We start from the raw sequence: 23325 nt of genomic DNA, 5'->3' as shown, positions 1-23325 counted from the left end.
TTCATCTCCTCCAAAGGCTTTACTTACTGCCCAGGACACCTGTGACCCCATAGCTCTTTCTCTTGGCCAGTCCCTTCTCCAGAGACCTTATGTCACCACACCATGTATTGGCCTCCTAAATGTCCTCATGAAAAGCTGTAGACTCTTGACATTCCATATGTCAGAAGCTGAACTCATTTTCTCCCTCAGAAATCAATATCTCCTCCTCCCTTCTTCTCCATGAAGAGTTTCACTCTTTGTCCAGTTGCTCCAGCAAGAAACTTCACAGTCGGCGTTCCCATCATGGCACAGTGGTTAACGAATCCAACAATGAACCATGGGGTTGCGGGTTCCATCCCTGGCCTTGCTCAGTGGGTTAAGGATCCAGTGTTGCCGTGAGCTGTGGTGTAGGTTGCAGACGTGGCTCAGATCCCTCGTTGCTATGGCTCTGGAGTGGCCAGTAGCTATGGCTCCGATTGGACCCCTGGCCTGGGAACCTCCATATGCCTTGGGAGTGGCCCTAGAAAAGGCAAAAAAAAAAAAAAAGAAGAAAAGAAAAGAAAAGAAACTTCGCAGTCCTCCTCCTCATACCTCTTAGCACTCCAGCCACCACCTGGTCCTCAGAGCTTGGCAATCTGTCTCCAGAAATATCTTTCTTTCTTTTCTTTCTTTCTCTCTCTCTCTCTCTCTCTCTCTCTCTCTCTCTCTCTCTTTCTTTCTGTCTTTCTTTATTTCTTTCTTTCTTTCTTAGGGCCGCACCTGTGACATATGGAGGTTCCCAGGCTAGGGGTCCAATGGGAGCTACAGCTGTCAGCCTACACCACAGCCACAGCATTGCCAGATCCAAGCCACGTCTGCGACCTACACCACAGCACACAGCAACACTGGATCCATAACCCACTGAGTGAGGCCAGGGATCAAGCCTACAACCTAATGCTTCCCAGCTGGATTTGCTTCCGCTGCACCACGATGGGAACTCCCAGAAATATCTTTCAACTTTTCCCCTGGGCCTCTGTCTCTCAGCCCTTCTAGGTCCTTCTTATTCTAGCCCTCTTCCCTGGACCACGAGATGGCCTTCTAACTGGTCTCTGCCTCCAGCTTCTCTCTCTTCTCCTTCCAATCCAGCTCTTCTATTGCCCCATCTGCAAATCCTCTCCTGTTCCCCTGCTGTCTGCAGAATGAAGTCCAAGCTCTTGGCCCCCTCAAACCTCCCAGGTGGGGCTCTAGCCTCTGCTCTGGGAGTTCCCTGGTGGTCTAGTGGTTAGGATATGGTGCCTTCACTGTAGCAGTCCAGGTTTAATCCCTGGTCTGGGAACTGCATATTGAGACCAAAAAGAGAGAGACAGAGAGAAGGTTATACCTTATATTCTGGCTGAGCTGCACCATTGCTCTTTGCAAAATATACCAAAAACTTTTTAAAATCTTGGAGTAACCATGAAGGTGTGGGTTTGATCCTTGGCTTCACTTAGTGGGTTAAGGATCCGGAGTTGCCGTGAGCTGTGGTATAGGCTGCAGATGCGGCTCAGATCCTCTGTTGTTGTGGCTGTGGCTGTGGTATAGCCAGCAGCTGTGGCTCTGATTGGACCGGTAGCTGAGAACTTTCATATTTTGAATGTGCGGCCCTAAAGAAAAGCAAAAAAATCTTTTCAAAATCTTGCCTTTATTCGTGTTTTCCTAGCTTGCCTCTCTTTGGGCACTAACTTACCTCTACCATGTGTGCCTAGCAAACTCCACCCCCTCATGGCACAGCTAGGGTGCTTCCCTAGCTCTCAGGTGCCCCCCCCCAGTTAGAATTCATTGTTTCTTCTTCAGTGTCCCAGCACCTGCAGTGTGTGCTGCTATTTCGGTGCATCACATGGACTTGTGGAAGTTTATTTAGGTCTGTCTCCTTCCCCCAGGTTCGGTGTTCCCTTAGGGAGGAAACTGCACCCCGCTCACTGTTGTGTTTCTGAACTCACACAGAACCAGAGACGAAATATTCAATAAATACCTATGTTGACAGATTAGAGATTAGAATTCTCCCATCCCCATTTACAGAATTTTCACTACCCGATAGATCTTTGCCCCGCTTGCAAATTTTCATGAGAGCGATGGATAATCAGTAGATTGCTGACTCTGTTCCAGAATGAAAACACTTATGTAGCCATAATTTCTGGAGTAAGAAATAATATATGCATAATATATGCATCTTTGGTCTTTAATCCTCACAACAACCTTTTAAGACAGGCATGATCTTTATTGTCATACTCATTTGAAAGAAAAGATAACAGAGAAGAGAGGAGTTATATAACTTACACAAAGTCACAGAGCTAAGGAGAGGAGCCAGAATTTGAACCCAGGCAGCTTGGCTACAAAGTAGACCTTCTTAACAACCTCCATATATTGCTTTTGTTGTAATGTGCTGATCTAGCCTAGCCCTTGGTTTTTATTTGGGAGAAACAAACATAAGCATCTTCAGGAATACACAGATGATATGACTCAGGACACTTCATCTAACCTATTTGGCTATTTGAGAATATTTCACTGGTATCAGGAATTTTTTGGTATATAGTCTGTAATTTTTTTATTTTTTGTCAGTTTTGTAAGCACTTTATTTTTTCCTTTTTAATATATTTTTATTACGGTTGATTTACAATGTTCTATCAATTTCTGCTGTACAGCAAAGTGACCCAGCTATCCATATATATATATATATATATATATATATATATATATATATATATGGATCTATGTCTGGGTTTATTTCTGGGTTTTCTATTCTATTCCATTGGTCTCTATGCCTGTTTTTGTATGAGTATCACACTGTCTTATTTACTGTAACTTTGTAATATCGTCTGAAGTCTAGGAGATTTATGCCTCCTGCTTGGTTTATTTCCCTGAGGATTGCTTTGGCAATTCTGGGTCTTTTGTGATTCCATACAAATTTTTGGATTGTTTGTTCCAGTTCTGTAAAAAATGTCATGGGTAATTTGATAGGGATTTCATTGAATCTGTAGATACTTTGAGTAGTGTGGCCATTTTAATGATACATTTCCCAATCCAGGAGCATGGACTATCTTTCCATTTATTTGAATCCTCTTTAATTTCCTTGATTAATGTTTTATAGTTCTCAGCATATAAATCTTTCACCTCCCTGGTCAGGTTTATTCCTAGGCATTTAATTTTTTGGAGTGTGATTTTGTTTTGCTTTTGCTTTTTTAGGGCCGCATCCACGGCATGTGGTAGTTCCCAGGTTAAGGGTCGAATTGAAGCTATAGCTACCAGCCTATGCCACAGGCACAACCATAGCCACAGCAATGTGGGATCAGAGCCACGTCTGTGACCTACACCACAGATCACAGCAATGCCAGATCCTTAACCCACTGAGCAAGGTCAGGGATTGAACCTGCATCTTCATGGATACTAGTCGGATTTGTTTCCTGCTGAGCCACAATGGGAACTCCCTGGGGTGCGATTTTAAAAGGTATTGTATTTTTATATGCTTTTCTAATATTTCATTTTTCGAATACAGACATGCAACTGATTTCTGAATGTTAATTTTGCATTCTGCTACTTTGCTGAATTCATTGATAGGTTTGAGTAGTCTTTATGTGGCATCCTTAGAGTTTCCTATACATAGTATCATGTCATCTGCACACAGTGAAAATTTTACCTCTTCTCTTTCAATTTGGATACATTTCATTTCTTTCGTTTTTGTGGCTAGGACTTCCAATACTATGTTGAATAAAAGTGGTGAGAGTGGGCATCCTTGTCTTGTTCCAGATTTTAGTGAGAAGGCTTTCAGCTTTTCTCCATTGAGTATTGTATTGGCTGTGGATTTGTCATAAATGGCTTTGATTATGTTAAGGTATGTTCCCTCTATACTCACTTAGGTAAGGATTTTATCATGAACGGATGTTGGATTTTGTCAAATGCTTTTTCTGCATCTTTTGAGATGATCATGTGGTTTTTGACTTTTCTTTGGTTAATGTGGTGTATGACGTTGATTGATTTGCATATGTTGAACCATCCTGTGAACTTGTGATGAATCCCACTTGGTCGTGGTGTATGATATTTTTTACACATTGCTGGGTTCGGTTGGCTAAAATTTTGTTGAGAATTTTTACATCTGTAGTCATCAAAGATATTGGCCTATAATTTTCCTTTTTGGTAGTATCTTTGTCTGGTTTAGGTGTTTGGTAGTATCTTTGTCTGGTTTAGGCTTCATAGACTGTCTTTGGGAGTGTTCCTTCTTCAACCTTTTGGAAAAGTTTAAGAAGAATGGGTGTAAGTTCTTTGTATGTTTGGTAGAATTCGCCTGTGAAGCCACCTGGTTCTGGACTTTTCTTTGGAGGGAATGTTTTTATTATATATTCAATTCCATTTCCAATGATCAGTCTCTTCAAAAGACTGTAATCTTAAAATAGTTAAATAAGGAGTTCCCTGTTGGTTGAGTGGGTTAAGGATCTGGCATCGTCGCTGCTGTGGCTCAGGTCACTGCTGTGGTGTGGGTTCGATGCCTGGTCCAGGAACTTCTGCTTGCCTTGGGCCTGGCCAAAGAAATAACGAATTAAAATAGAAGTTAAATAAAATGTAAATTATGCTAATATTTTATTATAGTATGCCTTGGTTTATAAATTTGACATTTGGCTAGTGGTAAAATATTAAAATGTATTATTTTTGTCTTTCTCAAAAAGTGTGGAATTTTAGAGTCAAAGGGACTTTGAAAGTCCCTCAAAAAGATGACTCTACCCAAGGCAATACAATCTTTTTTTTTTTTTTGCTTTTGCTTTTTAGGGCTACACCCAAGGCATATGGAAGTTCCCAGGCTAAGGGTGGAATTGGAGCTGCAGCTGCTGGCCTATACCACAGCCACAGCAACGGGGGATCCACAACTGCCACCTACACCATAGCTCACGGCAATGCTGGATCCTTAACCACCGAGGGAGGCCAGGGATTGAAACTGTGTCCTCATGGATCCTAGTCAGGTTCGTTAACTGCTGAGCCATGAAGGGAACTCCCAATACAATCTTAAATGTGGCAATAATTTTGAAATATTATTCAATATATCTAGGATTCTTAACTAATCCAAATAAGTTTAACTTATAATTAAAATTTTAAATACTATTGTTAAGATAAAATTATAAGTGGGAGTTTTTGTTGAACGCCCACCATGAACATGGAACATTGATGAATACAGCTTTAATCAAGGATAATGGATAGTCACATTTTTCATCAAGCACACTATTAAAATAACTTCTTCACAATAGTCTTTTTTTTTAACAATATCAATAGTCACTCTTTGAAAAGTAATTCTTCCTTAATATTGTATTCTGAAAAAAAATCTGCTAGATATTCTACATTGGAGGATTAAATAAGTAGAGAAAAATCTTCACATTTAATCTGTTAAGATTTCTCCCATTTAATTTATAAAGCAAAAGACTTGGCTAAATTATAATTAAGCCTCACAAGACCCAGAAATTGTAATCTGAAAGCCAAATGGTACAGCTCCTGCATTTGTGCTGACATCTAAGAAACTCTGGTCCCTTTCAACAAAGTCAGCACAAATGCGGGGGGAACCACAGTTTAAGGAAACAGAGAGGGAGCGTTTGGATTTTGTCATCGTATGCTTGACTTGGTAGTGAGGCGTACAGGATGACTGTCTGGAGCTGTTGCTACACTGAATTCCAGAAGGTTCAGGAGGCGATGAGACAAGGAGAGTCATCATGGGGAGGCAGTGGATACCTGACCAGTTTACTTAGAATCATAAAGTGGGTTGTGACCACATTCTTGGTGATACAGGACTGAGTGTAGGAAACTGAGGCTGAGGACTCTACCTCTGGCTAAACCTCTACGCCAGGTGCCAGGATGGCCCTCCACTGGCTCCCGCGTTGCTGAGTCTGGCCCGGTAGGTCTGCTTACTTATTCTTCCAAGGGAGGTGAGTCCCAGAGGATAAGAGCCATCTAAGAGCCCTGAGCCCACTTTCATTCAGGCTGTGAGCCCATGTTCCTAGGTTCTAGAACGCATTCGGGACTCTGATTTGCTGGGTGCCATCTGGCCTCCAGTGGAAATAGGTCGATCTTGGAGGCCACCACAAAAAACATCTGAACCACCTCTTTAGGAGTTAGAGAGGCCAAAGGAAGAAGACGGTAAAGAGAAAGTGTAAAATGCACATGTTAGAACATGAAATAATTATGACCAAAGGGCAGATATCCTGGTTTATTCTTTTCAAAAGGTAAACTTGAATACTAAAATTACAGTAATTTCTGGGAGTTCCCGTCGTGGCTCAGTGGTAACAAACTCGACTAGTATCCATGAGGACATGAGTTCGATCCCTAGCCTCGCTCAGTGGGTTAAGGATCTGGCTTTGCTGTGAGCTGAGGTGCAGGTCGCAGATGCAGCTTGGATCCCATGTTGTTGTGGCTGGGGTGTAGGCTGGCAGTTGTAGCTCCAATTTGACCCCGTAGCCTGGGAAATCCCATATGCTGTGGATACAGCCCTAAAAAAGATTAAAAAGATTAAAAAAAAATCACACTGATTTCTGATAAACAACAAGGTCCTACTATTGCACAAGGAACTATATTCAATACCCTATGATATACCACAGTGGAAAAGAATGTTAACATATATATATATATGTTATGTATTTTTAAAAATATATATGTATTTTAAAATATATATGTGTATATATATATGTATAACTGAATCACTTTGCTGTACAGCAGAAATTAACACAACATTGTAGATCAACTTCAATTAATTGTAGTTCAACTAAAAAAGAAAACAAAATAGTGAAAGAAAAATAAAAAATAAAAATAAAAAAATTATAAAGATTTCTGGTTTAAACTCCTATGTGGATGAAAACAATTTCCCAGATGTTTAATTCAGCTTTAAAAAAATATCGAATTTATTTTCCTTATTAATTCTGTGTGATCCGATTTCTGCTCCACTCACATTCTTTACAGGTAAAGTCTGTGTGTAAATGAAATGAAAGTAACTTGATGTAATCCAACCGAAATGCAAGTCATTGCAGAGGGCAAACCAGAGTAAAGATAAGTGACCGAAATTCAAGCACAAAGTTTTGTGCCTACACTGGAGAACACAGGCAGCCTGGTTCTTAAGGAGAGAGCTGCCCATTTGGAGTTCTCCCAGTTAAACAGTGTGAGACAATTTAGAATCCAGTTTCCCTTTTTTTATAGCTGCTTGAGCTATGTAGGCATGAATCAGCTTCAGCCAAATGACACTGAATTTTCTTTTAGCATGGGGTGGGTAAGAGTAAATACAATTACAAAAATACCAGAATAATACACTCACTTCCCTTCGGATGAACTTTATTTATTAACTTATTGCTTTTTAGGGCCGTACCTGTGGCATATGGAGGTTCCCAGGCTAGGGGTGGAATCGGAGCTACAGCTGCTGGCCTACACCACAGCCACAGCAACACCAGACCAGAGCCGTGTCTGCAACATACACCACAGCTCACGGCAATGCTGGATCCTTAACCCATTGAGCGAGGCCAGGGATCAAACCTGCATCCTCATGGATACTAGTCAGGCTTGTAATCTGCTGAGCCACAGTGGGAACTCCCCTTTCAAATTAACTTTAGAAATTAAAGACAGGTTATTGTTTTCAAATCTCTACAAAATATTGATGAAAGTGTGCTGATATTAAAATTTTTGTGCTTGAACATATGTTATCAAAAGAGCCATTGATTTCCAGCAGCAACTGCTGCCAAACACCTGCTCTGTCTCTTCTCTCCTCCCTTTGCAGTTACTGCTTCGCTGGAGTGATTTCTTTCTTATTTTTTTTTTTTTAACTCAATGAGGCATTGCACTTTTTAAAGCACTTATTGTGAATACGACTTAGATTTTCTAAGTACTGGACAGTGATTTATCTTCTTTTTTTCTGGTAATTACTCCCTGTGAAAATTCACCATGAACAACAGCCCATACTCTCTGAAGGGCCTGAGTAATTTGATTTTCATAGGCCCATGGACCATCCACACTTGGAGGGGTTGAGAAAGCGTCTCATTCTAATCCAGCTCAGTTACTTTACAGATGCGGTTCTAGAAGTCTCAGCAACCTCGCAAACCATCAGACGTGAACAGCTGAGGCTAAGACCAATGTTAAGAAAGTTCTGCATTGGATTAAGTTATTATACAGAGAATGGATAAACAACAAAATCCTACTGTCTATCATAGGGAATTATATTCAATATCCTGTGATAAACCATAATGGAAAATAATTTTTTTTTGCTTTTTAGGGCTGCCCCCGAGGCATATGGAAGTTCCCAGACTAGGGGTCAAATTGGAGCTACGGCTGCTGGTCTACACCACAGCCATAGCAACATGGGATCTGAGCCGCATCTGTGACCTACGCCACAGCTCACGGCAACGCTGGATCCCCAACCCACTGAACAAGGCCAGGGATTGAACCAGCATCCACATGGATACTAGTTGGATTTGTTTCCACTGCACCACAAGGGGAACTCTGGAAAAGAATATTTTAAAAAATAGTGTATATACATATGTATAACTGAATCACTTTGTTGTATGGCAGAAATTAACACAACATTGTAAATCAATTTTATGTCCATAACAAATAAATGTAAAAATTAAAATTAAAATCTCATTAAAAAAAAGAGAAAGTTCTACATTCAGTTACCTGCCATTTTTACGCTTAGGATGTCTATGTATTTGGAAAGGATTTTTGAAATATAATGAATGATGTGGCATCCATCCATCTTCCTGGTACTTAGCATTACTAGTAATGGCCGGTGCTGTCCTGTTTGGGGCATAACGGTATCTGATTTCTCTCTATAGTTCCTATATAAATACAGTGGTACGGTAGTTGTCTTTTGAGTAGGCAGCCAAAGGTTATTATTATCACATTTGCCTGTTAACAAACCTGGGTCACCCAATATCCATCCTTATCCTTGCCTCATAATGGTAAATTAGAATCAAAAGATCAATTTGTAAGGTGGTTGCTATCTGCTCAAGTTATTAAAAAGTAACAGCTTGCCATTTGTTAGTTGTATTTTATTTATCTATTTATTTTTTATTTTTACTTTTTTTTAGGGCTGCTCCCATGGCATATGGAGGTTTCCAGGCTAGGGGTCCAATCAGAGCTACAGCTGCTGGCCTATACCACAGCCACAGCAATGCCAGATCCGAGCCGCATCTGCAGCCTACACCACAGCTCATGGCAATGCCAGATCCTTAACCCACCGAGCGAGGCTAGGGATTGAACCTGAAACTTCATGGTTCGTAGCAGCATTCGTTTCTGCTGTGCCACAATGGGAGCTCCTATTTATTTATTTATTGGGTCCCCAGTGGCATATGGAGTTCCCAGGCCAGGGATCAGATCCGAAGCTGTACAGCTGTGACTTACACCACAGCCCCAGCAGAGCCAGATCCTTTAACTCATCGTGCTGGACCAGGGATTGAACCTGCGTTGTGGCATTGCAGAGAGGCACCACAACAGGAACCTCTATTATTTGTATTTTAAAGTGATTTGTGCTTTATGTGAGCCTCTCAAAAATTTTAGTCATGTCTTGGTATTATGTCATTTTATTTCTACAATGGACATTTGGGTTTTTGTTTGTATCTTGTGAGAGGCACTTTCAAAAGGTAAGCTTTTATCTTTGTCTTATGAATTACAAAGGACTTCTTGGCATTGGCAGTGGGCAGTGGGAGGAGCAGGGCTCTCTCTGCCCATTGCACTCACCTCGAAACACGTGACTTCTTTCTGCTCAGTCTTGTGGCTCTGTGCTGAGATGTGGGAGGGCCTGTGATTAAAAACCTGTCTGTTGTCTACTGTGTACTGTTGGATGACTGTGTCTTTCGGGGCAGAAAGGGAAGAACACCTCTGCCTTCCTCAGTTTCCCTGCTGAATAGTACAGGTGATATCAGAGATGATGCTTTATGAACTCTCTCACGGCACTGCAAGTATTTGATTGTTTGATCCTCAAAACTGCCTTCTGAAATATTATCCCCAGTTTAGAGAGATGTAATTGAGGCTCATAGGTGGCAAATGATCTGAGTTCATTTAGCTGTAAATGGCAACACATAAGCCTCATGCTCAGGATTTCTGCCTCCTTCATCTACCTCAGAGCTGCCTCAACTTGTCAATTTATAATAAGATATTCATTTGGGTCATAAGTCTTAAAATATTTTAAATGTAAGTGCCTTGTTTTGCTCAATGTTCTTATTTTATAGTTGTCCAAAACCAACAAAAACCAAACCAAACAACCAACTAAATTCTGTCTGGCTGGAGCTGCTGCCTTTATCTTTCTAAAGACGCTAGGCAGGATTGAGAGTCTCATAATAAGATGCTAGCAAACCAGAAAGGAAGCTGGGGAACTCTTTCTCCCAGGAGGTAATGGATTCCTGTCAGAAAACACTCCAGGGAGCTCTGGATTAGGAGGATCCATGAAAAGGTGTCTGCTCTTTTTCCTCTGCCTCCAGAGGGAAGTTCTCAAAAGCCTTTATTCTCACTGTCTCTGGGTAGTCAGCTAGTTAGGGCCTCTGTCTTTGTCCCCGGGGCCAGAGCCAAGCATGTGTAAAGGAACTGAAGGTAGATGGTAGCTAGTTCAGAAGAGAAACAAGTGTCACAGTTGTCATTATGTATGTGTCCAATGATTTAATAATCGAAAAAATCTAAGAACAACAAAATAACCCTAGAGGAGGAGCAGATTTCAAAAACATGAAGTTTAGAAAGCCAGATGTTGGAGTTCCCTAGCAGCCTCTTTGTTAATGGTCTGACGTAGTCACTGCACGGTGGTGCTGGTTTGACCCCTGGCTCAGGAACTTCCAAAGGCCATGGGCATGGCCACAAAGAAAGGAAAAGAAAGCCAGATTTATCAGGCTTTGGCGAAAAGAAGGTCTAAGACCTAAGACTGTAAGGAGCCTGAGACACTGCACTTAGGTTCTGCTTCTGACTCTGTGCCCTGGGGCAAGTTACCCAACACCAACCCCCCTCCTATTCCTGGGTCTAAGGAGGGTATAGGACTACCAGCCACACCAGTTCCAGGGCCTTTCTGGTGACGGTATGCTATTAACCAGAACCTCAACCAGACCTTTCTCTATGGCAGTAAAATTGGCATCTGCGGCACTCAGGATGAAGGGAAATGAAGTCCCAACTAAAAAGAAAAGCTATGGGATCTACGTTTAGGCTTGAGTATTTCACTGAACCTCCAGGACTGGGTACAGCACCTGGGACATTGCAGGTACTCAGTAAATGAATGGATACAGATGGAGGAACTGACGGGAGGGGTCAGCCCTTCCCACGCAGTGATGGACCTGGGAGCAAAGAACATGGTTCAGCCTTTATCCACATTAATACTTGTCCAGAGTTTATAACCTCAATTTCTTCCTGTGTACCATGGAGCTGACACCTCGTAGGGTTATGAGGATGAAGTGAGAAAGGGCCCAGCGCATCACGCGCCTGCAGTGTTGCGATCTTAACCTCCACTCCAAAGACTTCTGAGGGTTCAGGAGCCTGTCCATAGAAAATCCATTTGGCTTCCAGGCTTCTGCAGGATTCTGCCACCTCTCCCTGAGAACAGAAACTCCTGGGACCTGCAATGGATCCAGAGCTCAAAGGTGAAGCCTGCAAGTGAGGTGGGCTCTTTCAGCTTGATTTCAGCCTCCTTTGCTTAAAAACCCAGGGAAATCTTGGCCTGCATCCCTGGGGGAAAGGGGCCTGGGACTGACCTGATGCTGTGGCTGTCTTCCAACCTGACTTTCTGTGGAAAGGTAGGAAATGGTGGCCCAGGAGAGGATGGACAGTTCAGTGACCATGTGTTGACCTGGGGAGGCCAGGACTCTTTCAGAATCCCTTCACCAGACCTGGTGACTCACTCATCCCAGTGTGATCTCCCATCTGGGAGCAACTGGGGCGCAAGGGGGTCTCTAGCAGGACAGAGTCTCTCTAGCGATGCACACCTCTGGTTTAGGAAGGAGGATGTTCTGATGTTGGCAGTCTCTTGGGCCTCTCCTTCTAACAGCCATCACCTTCACTTAGTTTGGCTCAGATTGTTCAGGCAGGAAAGTACAAGCGGGAATGCAAGCCTGTTAGTGTAAATACTTATTTTTTATGAAGTGTGCCTCTATAGGGAGCCACACCAGGAAAATGATGGTTCAGCCACAGAAATGCTTATATGCAACCCTGAGAACGTTGAGAAGTACCTGTTTGCAGGTTTTCCATGATTGTTGAAGAACTGGGGAAGAAAGGGCAGACAATTCAGCCTGGGAGAGCTCATTGGATACTGTTTTTTTCTTAGGTGAAAAGCAGCCTAATCCTCCCTAACCACCCCCATTCCAATGAGGTCTGGGGAAACCTCAGAAATGGACAGTTGAAGATGTTCCATTCTTTGGAGTTCCGTGAATAGAAATGCTTTGGGACAATTTTCATTGAAAAAATAAGTGTATTTAAGGGTATAATGTTCTGGCTTAAAAATCGGGAGTTGACCCAGGCAAAAATAACCTTCAAGAAACTATGAATGCTCCCCACTACCAGTTCATTTCCCAAGCCAGCGGAATGCCTACATCTTGAGCAAAGTACTCCAATTCGTGATCATGTTAATCTCATCTCTTTTAAGTGACTCCCTTTTCTGAGGCAGCAGCCAAAAAAAGAACCCCACCGGCAAAGCAAGAAAAATCAAAGGCAGATAATCTCCACGCTTCCTGCCTCTCTACTTTTAAGGCAGAACTTGCTGAATGCAGCCGCCTTTCGTTCAACTGGGGAGCAAGGGGGTCTCTGCAGCAGGTCAGATTCAGCTATTGGAAGTGGGTCCGTAGAGACCCCTCCCTTTTTTCTTTTTTTTTTTTGCTCTAAAATGAGTTCTCTGGAGCCGCGAGGCAGCTCTTCATGCTTTTGTCTCCTGCAAATTTGCCGGGTGCAGACGGCTGGTTTTAGCGTTATAAGCCGGGTTAGTGACCACTAGAGACGGAAACCGCTAATTACCAAGTCCTCTTTGATCTCCCCAGGCCTTTTGGCTCCAGACCCTGGAGGCCCCGGGTTCCAGACTTTCCCAGAACTGGGCCAGATCAGCGCGACCAGAGCCTAAATGTCCGACGTCGGTACCATACAGTTACCGTGCATGCCAAGGTCTGGATCAGACTTCTAAAAGTGTCCCCGGACTGCCCCGAGGTTCAGTTCCGCGTCTGAGCTGATGTGCGGCCAGACGCTAACAGAGGTCTACTTGCGGAGGAGTGTGATTAATTTTGCTACTCGCTAAGTGAGCTTTTCTTTAAATTTGAGAGTAGGACCGGGGATATAAATGTCTTAAAATTTCCACGTCCACGGCCTCTCTCCTCTTCCCCACTTTCCTCTTTCGATTCTTCATCAGGAAATGGAGCTTTCTTCTCTTTGCTGGGACTATAATGGGATTCGAAGTCGTTTTGTGAAATGAACAAAAGTCACCAGCAATTGGGGCGACTGGGACTGAACACTGATGGCAGACGGAGTGGGGGCAAAGGCCAGCCCCGCAGGATAATGCGGAGCCGGCCTCCTTCCCGTCTGGTCTCCATGGGGTCCCCTACATCTTACAGGTAAGATGAATGTCCCTTCATCCATCACCCACAGGGAGCCTCCTCCTCCGGGCGGGCGGAGAATCAGCTCGCGGACGAAACCTATTGGTCCTGCACTGGGCGGCTTTGTGGAGCCAGCCAAGGCTCTCCATTGTGGCCTTTGTCCTAGGAATTCAAGCATTTACATAATGCTTCGTCACAGAACTCCGCGCTGGGCCGGAACCCTGCGAGCTGAGCCTGGCACGGTCGCCGCGCCCGCAGCTCTTCCCCCGGGGGAGCCGAAGGACCGCCTCGTCCGCAACCAACGCAGCGCCTTCTTCCTTTTTCGGTCATCTCCAGGGGTTGCGCTTTAAAAGAGAGCGGCAAAGTTTCCGTGGGTGAACCGAAGCTGGATCCCTGTGACTTGGAAGCCGGAGAAAAAAACTTGATATTAATCCGGCTTTCCAGGAGGACGTTGGGCGCTTCGCCGTTTTACTCACTGACCGTTGGGAGCCGTGCGCTCAACGGTCACTGGTGCCTCGGCGCGCGTAGGCGCCTCGGGTTCCGATCGCCGGGTGTGTGTGGGGGGTCCCCTCCCCACCCGCGCGCCAGCCCAAAGGGGCATTTGCGGCATTTAAAGGGGAGGAAGCGCGGGGAGCGGGACCGCGTCTCTACGGAGTCTAAGGACGTAGTCTAAGGCATTCGAGGCGCGCACTCTTCTCAGAGTAAACGCAAATATTTTAGGAAGCCGGGATCTCCGAGTATCCAACCCTTTAGAGAAAGGTGGTTCTGCTCAGAAATCTTGCCCGAGGGGAACCCAAAACGTCCCCCTCGTGCCCCGAACGCGCCTGGGTCGAGACAGGTGCAGGGTCTTGTGTGCGGCCACACCTCGGCCTCTACGCTCCGAAAAAGACCGCTTAAAGGCGGGAAGTACTAAGGTCCCCCGTGCAAAAGAGTCTGGAAGCCGTCATAGAGCGGAACCCCGTGCAAGAGAGTCTGGAAGCCGTCATAGTGCGGAACCCCGAAGCCCAGGGGTTGCCTGCAGCTTCCAAAGAGACTGAGGTCCTGCGCGACCCCGCTGCGAGCAGCCCTGTCGCCGGCGCCCAATCAGCGCTCTCGCTGGGTCTGTGACGGCGTTCGGCCCCGCCCCCTCGACGGTGATAAAAGGCCTCCGTTAAGGCTCAGCGCAGAGAACCGCGCGCGGCCCTGCGCCCCGGCACGGCCTCCAGGTGCGCGTCCCCGCCTGCTGCTGGGAGCGTGGGCCCTGCTGTCCCCTTGGTCGTCAGCTGCCAGGCCCTCTTCCTCCTCAGTCCCCAGTTCACAGTGCGGTTCGGCTGAGCAGATCTCCAGGCTTCTCCCGCAACCATTCTCCCGCCCGCTCGCTCCCCTCCTCCGCAGCCGCCTTGCCCCGTGGCACCCGGCGGCCGGCCGGCAGGTGAGCAGCTGAGCAGCGCAGCGCCCTGTCTGGCCAGCTCACCCTGCCCCGCACGGCCTGTGCCCGAGTGGTGGCGGTGCCCCCAGACTCTCTATTCTTCCCCTTCAGGATGAAGAATCCAATGCTGGAGGCGGTGTCCCTAGTGCTGGAGAAGCTGCTCCTCATCTCCAACTTCAGGCTCTTCAGTTCGGGCGCCCCGGGCGAAGACAAGACGAGGAACACTTTCTACGAGATCAGCTCTTACCTCCGCGGCGACGTGCTGGAGGTACCTCGGACCCACCTGACGCACTATGGCATCTACCTGGGCGACAACCGCGTCGCCCACATGATGCCCGACATCCTATTGGCCCTGACCGACGACAAGGAGCTCACGCAGAAGGTGGTCTCCAACAAGCGACTCATCCTGGGCGTCATTTGTAGGGTGGCCAGCATCCGCGTGGACACGGTGGAGGACTTCGCCTACGGAGCCGACATCCTGGTCAATCACCTGGACCGGTCCCTCAAGAAGAAGGCGCTGCTCAACGAAGAGGTGGCGCGGAGGGCGGAGAAGCAGCTGGGCTTGTCTTCCTACAGCCTGCTCTGGAACAACTGTGAGCACTTCGTGACCTACTGCCGGTTCGGCACCGCCATCAGTCCCCAGGCAGACAAGGTACGACGCCCCCTCTCATCCCTAACCTTGCCTCTCCCCCGGGAGCAGGGAATCCGTTCCAGATTTCGTGAAGGAACCCTCCGGTGTTCCTCTGAGAGTTCAGGTCAACACGTAAATGGCAGTGTGCTTGGCAGGATGTCCCGACCTGCACAGTGAAAGAGAACCGCTGCCAGCAATGCCACACAGCTGCCCAGTTCTTGCCGCACTAGTCATCAGGCATTGTTGAAATGACAAAGGGCAGGGGACTGGGAGGGTTGCAGAAAATCTGTCGCCATGTGCTTGCAGCTTTAGCCCCAATCGCAGTTGGAAGGAAGATGTCCAGAGTTTATATTTAATCCGTTAACACTGGGTAGTACAAATTGCTGTGTCTTTAAAATAAGGAAGCATGCAGTTTCCCCCCTCTATAAGCTGCAGAGAGCGAATTCCTTTTGCTTAATATAAACTACCAAAATTCCCGTTAAGAAGGGTAGATCCCTTATTCCTGTGGCTGGGTTTCAGAGAAGTCTTTTTTCTTGGTATTCCGAATTCTTTCAGTGTTGGCTTTAATCCGCCTCTAGACTTCCTCATTGTTAAGCATTCCCCATTCACTAGCCCCACAGGTGGGTTAGATTGTGCATTCCCCAGAGATCAAAACCATTGGTTTTCAAAGAAGAGCCATTAAATGTTGGAAGGTAATTTTTATGGGTACTTTTAAAATGGGGGGGGGACATGTAGAATTTAAGATGATTAAATTAGCTACACGTGCAAAAGAAAAAGTTGATTTTTATTTCCTTTTGAAATCACTTCATTTGTAAAGATAACACCCATGCCTGCATCTTCATTTGCAATTGGAAGGCTTCTCAGCCTTTTCTGCAGTTGCTAAAGAGGTATTGTTTGCACTTTGCACAGGAAAACCTGGGCAATCTCAGAAGCAGCTTCAGATTTTACTCTGCATGTTGATATTTTGGAACCTAAAGAATCTTGAGTCCATTTAGCCAATTTTTTTTTTTTTTTTGCGCTCCACTCTTAATTTTTTGACCAGTATTTTTCCATAGGGGAAAAGCTTTCTGTCCTTGGTGGCAGAACCTCAAAGTATAGCGCATATACATTAGTGTATAAAATTCCTTAATAGATGATTTATAAAGCCACACCAGACTCAATCTAGGAATTCTTTTCTAAGGAAAGTAAAAATACAGTTAGAGCCCTGTGCGGTGTTTCAGGACTCACAGCTCCAGTCCAGGCCTGTTAAGAAATGAACTTCACCACATTTACAAACACTGGCTCCAAAAGTGCGAAAGGAAACACGTCAGATTTACTTAGGACCAAAGCAAATCATTTCTCTAAGGAAAAACAGTATTTCTACCCTGTAATTAGGAGTTACTTTTCATAGAACACATATAGCACTGTATTATACATTGCCACCAAAAAAAAAAAAAAAAAAGAACAAGTGTTTTTAAGGTAGTAAAGTATTTAATCTGCATAAATAAGGAGTTTGAGTAGTTTTTTCATCTTTGGAAACTTGGTACAAGTTTTACAGAAGTAGAGAAATGTTTTAATTGCTGTCGCTGCATAGCACCTCTTGTGAAACAGAGGTTTTGTCTTGGCTTTGAATGGTCTAATAAACAGTTTGGCCACAGAGTAGATTTCCCGTGGAAAAAAAAATATCCCCATCCCAAATTTTCTGATTCTAAGGACTGTTTTTGAATATGCCCTGAGAGAAGTAGGCCATTAATACTGAAGGAGGACTGGTTTCTATTTTGCAGAAACATAAGGAAGGACTTGATTCTGGGACTAATTGCTGAGATCCCCAGCAATTCTTGACGTGAGAATTGCAAAGTTGTCTCCTAGCTAAACTTGAGTTTATAAACACTCTCAAGAGCACGTTCCCTCACGAAAACACAACCATGAGTGTGAAAATGAACTGGAAGAGAATCTCTCTGTTGTCTTGTCTTTGTAGTGATGCTCTCTTGAACAAGTTTAGAAATTAGACAATGAAACTATTTTATATTACGGTTAACAATTTCAGTGTTCCCTGAAAACGAGAAAGCCCTTTAATTGGTAACTGTTATTATTCCTTATCCCTTTTTTCTTTGCTGACATTGCTTTTCATTGGCAAAATGAAGGGATGTCCTTTCTTTAAAAATTTTTTTTGTTTAAAATATGATTGATTTACAGTGTTGTGTCAATTTCTGCTGTACAGCAAAGTGACCCAGTCATACATATATATATATATATATATATATACATTATTTTTCTCACATTATCCTCCATCATATTCTATCTCAAGAGATTGGGGCTATAGTTACTTGTCACATACTTCTTTTACTTTCTGAAGATTCAGTGCTCAAAAGGGCCTCTACAGGCTTCTTAACACATAGAAATATAGGACATTTCCTACCATCGAGTGCCACCAAAGATGACTCCTGGACTGACAGCCGAATGAACAAGAATTGGACATGAGAAATGAGATGCTTCTTGGGGAAAATCTTCTTTTGGGGGAAAGAGAGTTCACAATGATTCTCTCAGCATTGATTAAAAATTATTAGGGAAAAGATAAAAAAGACAACGTTCTCATTTACCCTAATGTCTGTCTTCCCATTTTTTGCCAAGTAGCTTTTCTCATTGCCTGGAAAACTTCATTCAGTTTGATCTTCATCATTTTAGAACTGTGTCTTTGTTACTTGATGTCTTGTTAGTTTAGTAAAAAGAAACAAATCATACGTTTGACATATGAAAAAGACATCTGATTACCAACAGGAAATTTCAGATTTGTTGAGATACTGTATGCAACTATGGGCAGAGACAGCCTGACAGTAGTGTATTAAAATATGTTGGACTTGTGTGTGTGTTCTATGCATTAAGAATTTGGAAACCTTGATGTCCAGTGTTAAATAGACCACCACGGAGACCGACCCTAAAATCATATACAATATCATGTGCAAAAAAGGAGCTCAAAACCATATGAGTAGGAAAACTCATAGCAAAATGGAGCAATTAATTGCTAAATTCTGCCCTGACAATGATGAGGTAGAGAAAACTGTCAACAGACCTAGCAGTAATAATAATGGTTATAAGACTTAAATTTATACAGCATACAGGAGTGCAGTGGTACAGTGGAAATGAACCCAACTAGTATCCATGAGGATGTGGGTTTGATTCCTGCCCTCCCTCAGTGGGTTAAGGATCAATCGTTGCTGTGAGCTGTGGTGTAAGTCACAGACGTGGCTCAGATCTGGTGATGCTGTGGCTGCGGTATAGGCCGGCAGTTGCAGCTCCGATTCACCCCCTAGCCTGGGAACCTCCATATGCTGCAGGAGCGGCCCTAAAAATAATTAATAAATAAATAAACATACAGATGAATACAGAGAGTACCTTTGCAAAAAAGATCTCATTGAATTCTCACAACAGCCTCAGTATTCCCATGGAGGAGAAGAGGGTTTTCTGGACACAGTAAATGATGAGGAGGTGAACCAGGACTCAGACATAGGTCATTACTTCTGAGACAAATCAGTTTTCTAAGAAAAAAAATACAAATAGTAGAAGAATGCAGTCCTCAGGGATAAGGATCATGTTTAAATTATCTTTATTTCTAGCAGCCAGTTTTCTGTCACATAATTAACTGATCATGAATTTAATCTATTTTAGTAGGGAATGGGATATGACAACAAAATTAGACTTTCTATGCCTTTAGATTTTGAGACTTATAAGGAAATTATCATCAAAAATACACCAAATTACAAGGAACTATATCTGATCTCCTGGGTTAGACCATAATAATAATAATAAAAAAGAATGTATATATATATGATGACTGAGTCACTTTTCTGTATAGCAATTGACACAGCATTGTAAGTCAACTATACTTTAATTAAAAGGGAGTTTTAATTTTATTTAATTTGGACTTCTCATAGTGGCTCAGTGGAATGACTCTGACTAGTATCCATGAGGATGCAGGTTCCATCCCTGGCCTCACTCAGTGGGTTAAGGATCTGGTGCTGCCGTGAGCTGTGGTGTAGGTAGCTCCGATTTGACCCCTTGCCTGGCAACTTACATATAATGCAGGTGTGACCCTAAAAAGCAGCAAAAAACAAAAAACAAACAAACAAAAATTATCATCAAATTTTCGAACGGTGAGCTTTAGGAACTGAATTCACCAGTAATGATAGGCTAATTTCTATTTGCTCAAGACTACAGATCCCTTTGCTCATCTGACCAGAACGTTATTATTATTGAGAGGCAGCTTAAGATTATTTTTAACATTTAATCCTGAATAACTTGTATGTGGTTACAGTCTCTGTAGTTTTCTATAAATGTTCTGTGTTTACAAAGGCAATCACCGGTATTGACCTAGTTGCCTGAAGCATCATTTCAGCTCCTGTGGGATGTGGAATCAAGAGACTGAACTATTAACATCTTAAATTCTTTCCTACGTTGTGAGAGAAATTCTGGTTCTCCCAGGAAATAGAATATAGCTGGGACAGTTGTGTGCTACTGTTTGGTATATGTGAGTTTTAGATTCTTAGCCACCTTTTCTAATATTCTTAAATTTTGTTTTTCAGTTTTGTGAGAATGTGAAGATAATTATTCGCGATCAGAGAAGTGTTCTTGCTTCGGCAGTCTTGGGATTGGCGTCCATAGTCTGTCTGGGCTTGGCCCCCTATACTACTCTTCCTGCAATTTTTATTCCATTCTGCTTATGGATGGCTGGCTAACTTTCTACCCCCGTGTCAGTGTGTGTGTTCTATGTGTAGATAGGTTCGTATTTATAGAGCACAAATCAGTATAAGCATCGTCAGAAAATAATCTGACCTGTAACACTGTGTTCTGGATAAAAATGTGATTAAGAATCACGCCAAGTGCTTACCGTGTAAGCCCAAGAGCAAGAGCTTTCTGAAGGTTCTCAGGCAGTTGCATGTCACAGCCCTGGGTCCTTCTTGGAAATAGGACAACCTGTGGTAGAATTCATCCTTGCAAGGAAACCAGCCCCTGAGATGGTGGCCACAGGAGATTGTGGGGGGTTTTTTTCGTTGTTTTTTTTTGTTTTTTGTTTTTTTTGTTTTTTCTCCTGTAATCATTGCCCTTCTCTGTCAAGCCTGAATGTGAAGACTGGAAAATTTATTGGATGGGATCCCTAATTTTATTGTATATTTATGCTGTTTCACTGAAAAAAATGTATATTAAACTCAAAGAATTTCCCTTATTCAGATGAAAACATGTTTGATGATTGGCCCCCCAAATCACACTTTTTTTCATGTATCATATATCATTTCCCATAAGTCAAGAATAATTTCATTACTTCCAACAACACTGGCAAAGTTCAAGGTTTAATGATAAAGTAACTGACCAGAACTATAGAAATCTGTGTTGCCCTGCAGAGATAGCTACTAATGCTATAGTTTTATTTGCTTTGGTGTTACTTACTAGGAAGCCTGGCATTCTTCTTCTTCTTTTTTTTCTTTCTCTTTTTATGTGTCACCGTACTTATTTTAAACCATTCTAAAAAGAAAATGAATCTAGAATTGAAGTCATTTGGGAACTTGGGGTATGTATATGCTAATTGAATATGCAGATATCCATATATACTCGTTCAGTATAGAGCACTGATGGAGGTGAACGTGAAAGAATGTTGAATCCATTTTCTTATGCCTTGCATCTGTGATGTAGCTTGCATGTATGTCATCGGATGGTTTATCTTTTAAAGCACTTACTCTAATGCACACTATGTTTTGCAAAAGCCCTGAGATTTGGTTTCCAGTCACGTTTCTCGCATTTCATTGGTAAGTCAATATGGGTTATATACTTAAAAGAATGATGCTTCAGCAATATATAAAACTCAAACAAATAGAACCAAAAGAAACAACTGTTGGAAATAAATTTCAAGTGTCTTGGTACCACCAAGCATGTAAGTTGATCACACAGAGGTCATTTTTAATATCAAGATCGAGATGTTGCAGTGTTAAAGTAAGCTTGCAAGTACTTTTGCAAAACTGCCAAGTTCTAAAAATTAAGCGACAAGCTAGACTTGCATTTCAAGTATTAAAAGTGCTTTATAAACTATCAAGAATCACAAATAATGAGTCACATAATGAGTGTTATAAGGAGAACAGGGTTGGTCACTCACTGATCCAATCAAAACAAATTTTTTAAAAGCAGATTTTAGTGTATCTGGTATTTTATCTCCACTAATTGTAAGAAATCCAGTTAGAGTTTAATAATAATTAAACTTTATGTTTAATCATTTCAATGGTTGAAATAATTAAAACATGAAATGGCAACACCACAGAATAAAGCGTTCTTTGGGCCTGTTCCAGCCACTTCAGTTTATTCTAAGTGTGGGAGTTTCCCTGCTGGCTCAGTGGGAAAAGGAGCTGGCATTGTCCCTGCTGTGGCTCAGGTTGTTGCTATGGCACTGGTTCAGTCCTTGGCCCAGGAATTTCCACCTGCCATGGGCTCAGCCAAAAAAAAAAAAAAAAAGTGTATATCCATAAAAACAACCACTATGAGAACTCCATTGTATTAGTGGTTTTTCACTTATGTATATTACCCATGTAGTAACTGTTTAAATAAATGTATTTAAAAAATACTGTGTCCTCATAAGTAATTAATGCCTTCTTCTGCAGACCGTAGTATTGCAGGTGGCCACAACTACTGTCTGATATTAAATTTGTGTTCAAAGATCATGATCCCTCATTAAAGGCCAGGGGAAGTAGGGAGTTCCCATCGTGGCTCAGCGGAAATGAATCCGACTAGGAACCATGAGGTTGTGGGTTCCATCCCTGGCCTCGCTCTGTGGGTTAAGGATCTGGCATTACTGTGGCTGTGGCCTAGGCCAGAGGCTGTAGCTCCAATTAGACCCCTAGCCTGGGAACCTCCATATGCTACAGGTGTGGCTCTAAAAAGCAAAAAACAAAACAAAACACCAAAGGAAGTGGTTAATTTTGGAATTAACCTAATCAGTCTTGACTCAGTTACATCCTGAAAGCAAAATTCAATTCGTCACTCACGTGTTCATTATGTGCCAGTCACTGATGTGTTGCAATTTCATGATCTAGAATTGATATTATTTTTTAACTACCTGTATTAATGTATACACAGTTCTATGGGAAAACTGGAGTAGAGGAAATGGAACTTCCTGAAGTGTCAGAGAAATGTGTGTGAAGGAGGCAGTACCTGACAACTAGTAAGAGGTGATTGTATACTGCTTGTGGGAAGAGGGACCTGGAAGGAAGCCTTTCTTAAATGTTCCACGACCCTAGAATTTGCTGAACTTCTTAGGAGCAAAGGAGAGGTTTCATTTGGTTGAGCTCAGTTTGATGAGTTGCTAGTAGAAACAGAACCCTTCACTGCAGTTATGGAAGAAAATCCAAGCCGTGAATTTCTCTGGGCATCATTAGTTAAGATTCATCCTGATGGTCCTGCAAACCCCTTATATTTCAACATTTCTATTCTAACTTGTGAAATGGTAATCAAATAGTATCTGATGCTGCTTTTGGTCACTAATTTTGTTCTTTGCCCTACCTCACTAAAGGCCTAATGTGACAAGCTGGGGCTAAGATGAAATAATGCAAGTGTCAGGTCCTCTGCAGGTGTTGGGGATGGGAAGATGAATGAGACATGGACATTTCCTTTAAAGTTGATGGTCTCATCAACATAGAAGGATATATTAGCAGGAGTTCCCTGGTGGCTCAGTGGGATAAGGATCTGGTGTTGTCATTGCTCTGGCTCAGGTTGCTGCTGTGGCACAGGTTCTAGCCCTGGCCCAGGAACTTCCCCATGCTGCGAGTGCAGCCAAA

General features: G+C 43.1%; 1 protein-coding gene across 4 annotated transcripts; it reads left to right on the top strand.

Moving 5' to 3' along the window:
* LRAT (lecithin retinol acyltransferase (phosphatidylcholine--retinol O-acyltransferase)) lies at positions 5628 to 22115 on the top strand. Of its 4 annotated transcripts, none has more exon segments than NM_001244920.1 (3): positions 5628 to 5866; positions 15013 to 15553; positions 20092 to 22006. In NM_001244920.1, coding segments are annotated over 2 exon segments (693 nt in total). In that variant the 5' UTR covers positions 5628 to 5866; position 15013; the 3' UTR covers positions 20245 to 22006.

Source organism: Sus scrofa, chromosome 8 (genome assembly GCF_000003025.6).
Source record: "Sus scrofa isolate TJ Tabasco breed Duroc chromosome 8, Sscrofa11.1, whole genome shotgun sequence".
NCBI classification, from domain to species: Eukaryota; Metazoa; Chordata; class Mammalia; order Artiodactyla; family Suidae; genus Sus; species Sus scrofa.
The sequence above is the reverse complement of the archived record's forward strand: the minus strand, read 5'-3'. Positions and strand labels throughout refer to the sequence as shown.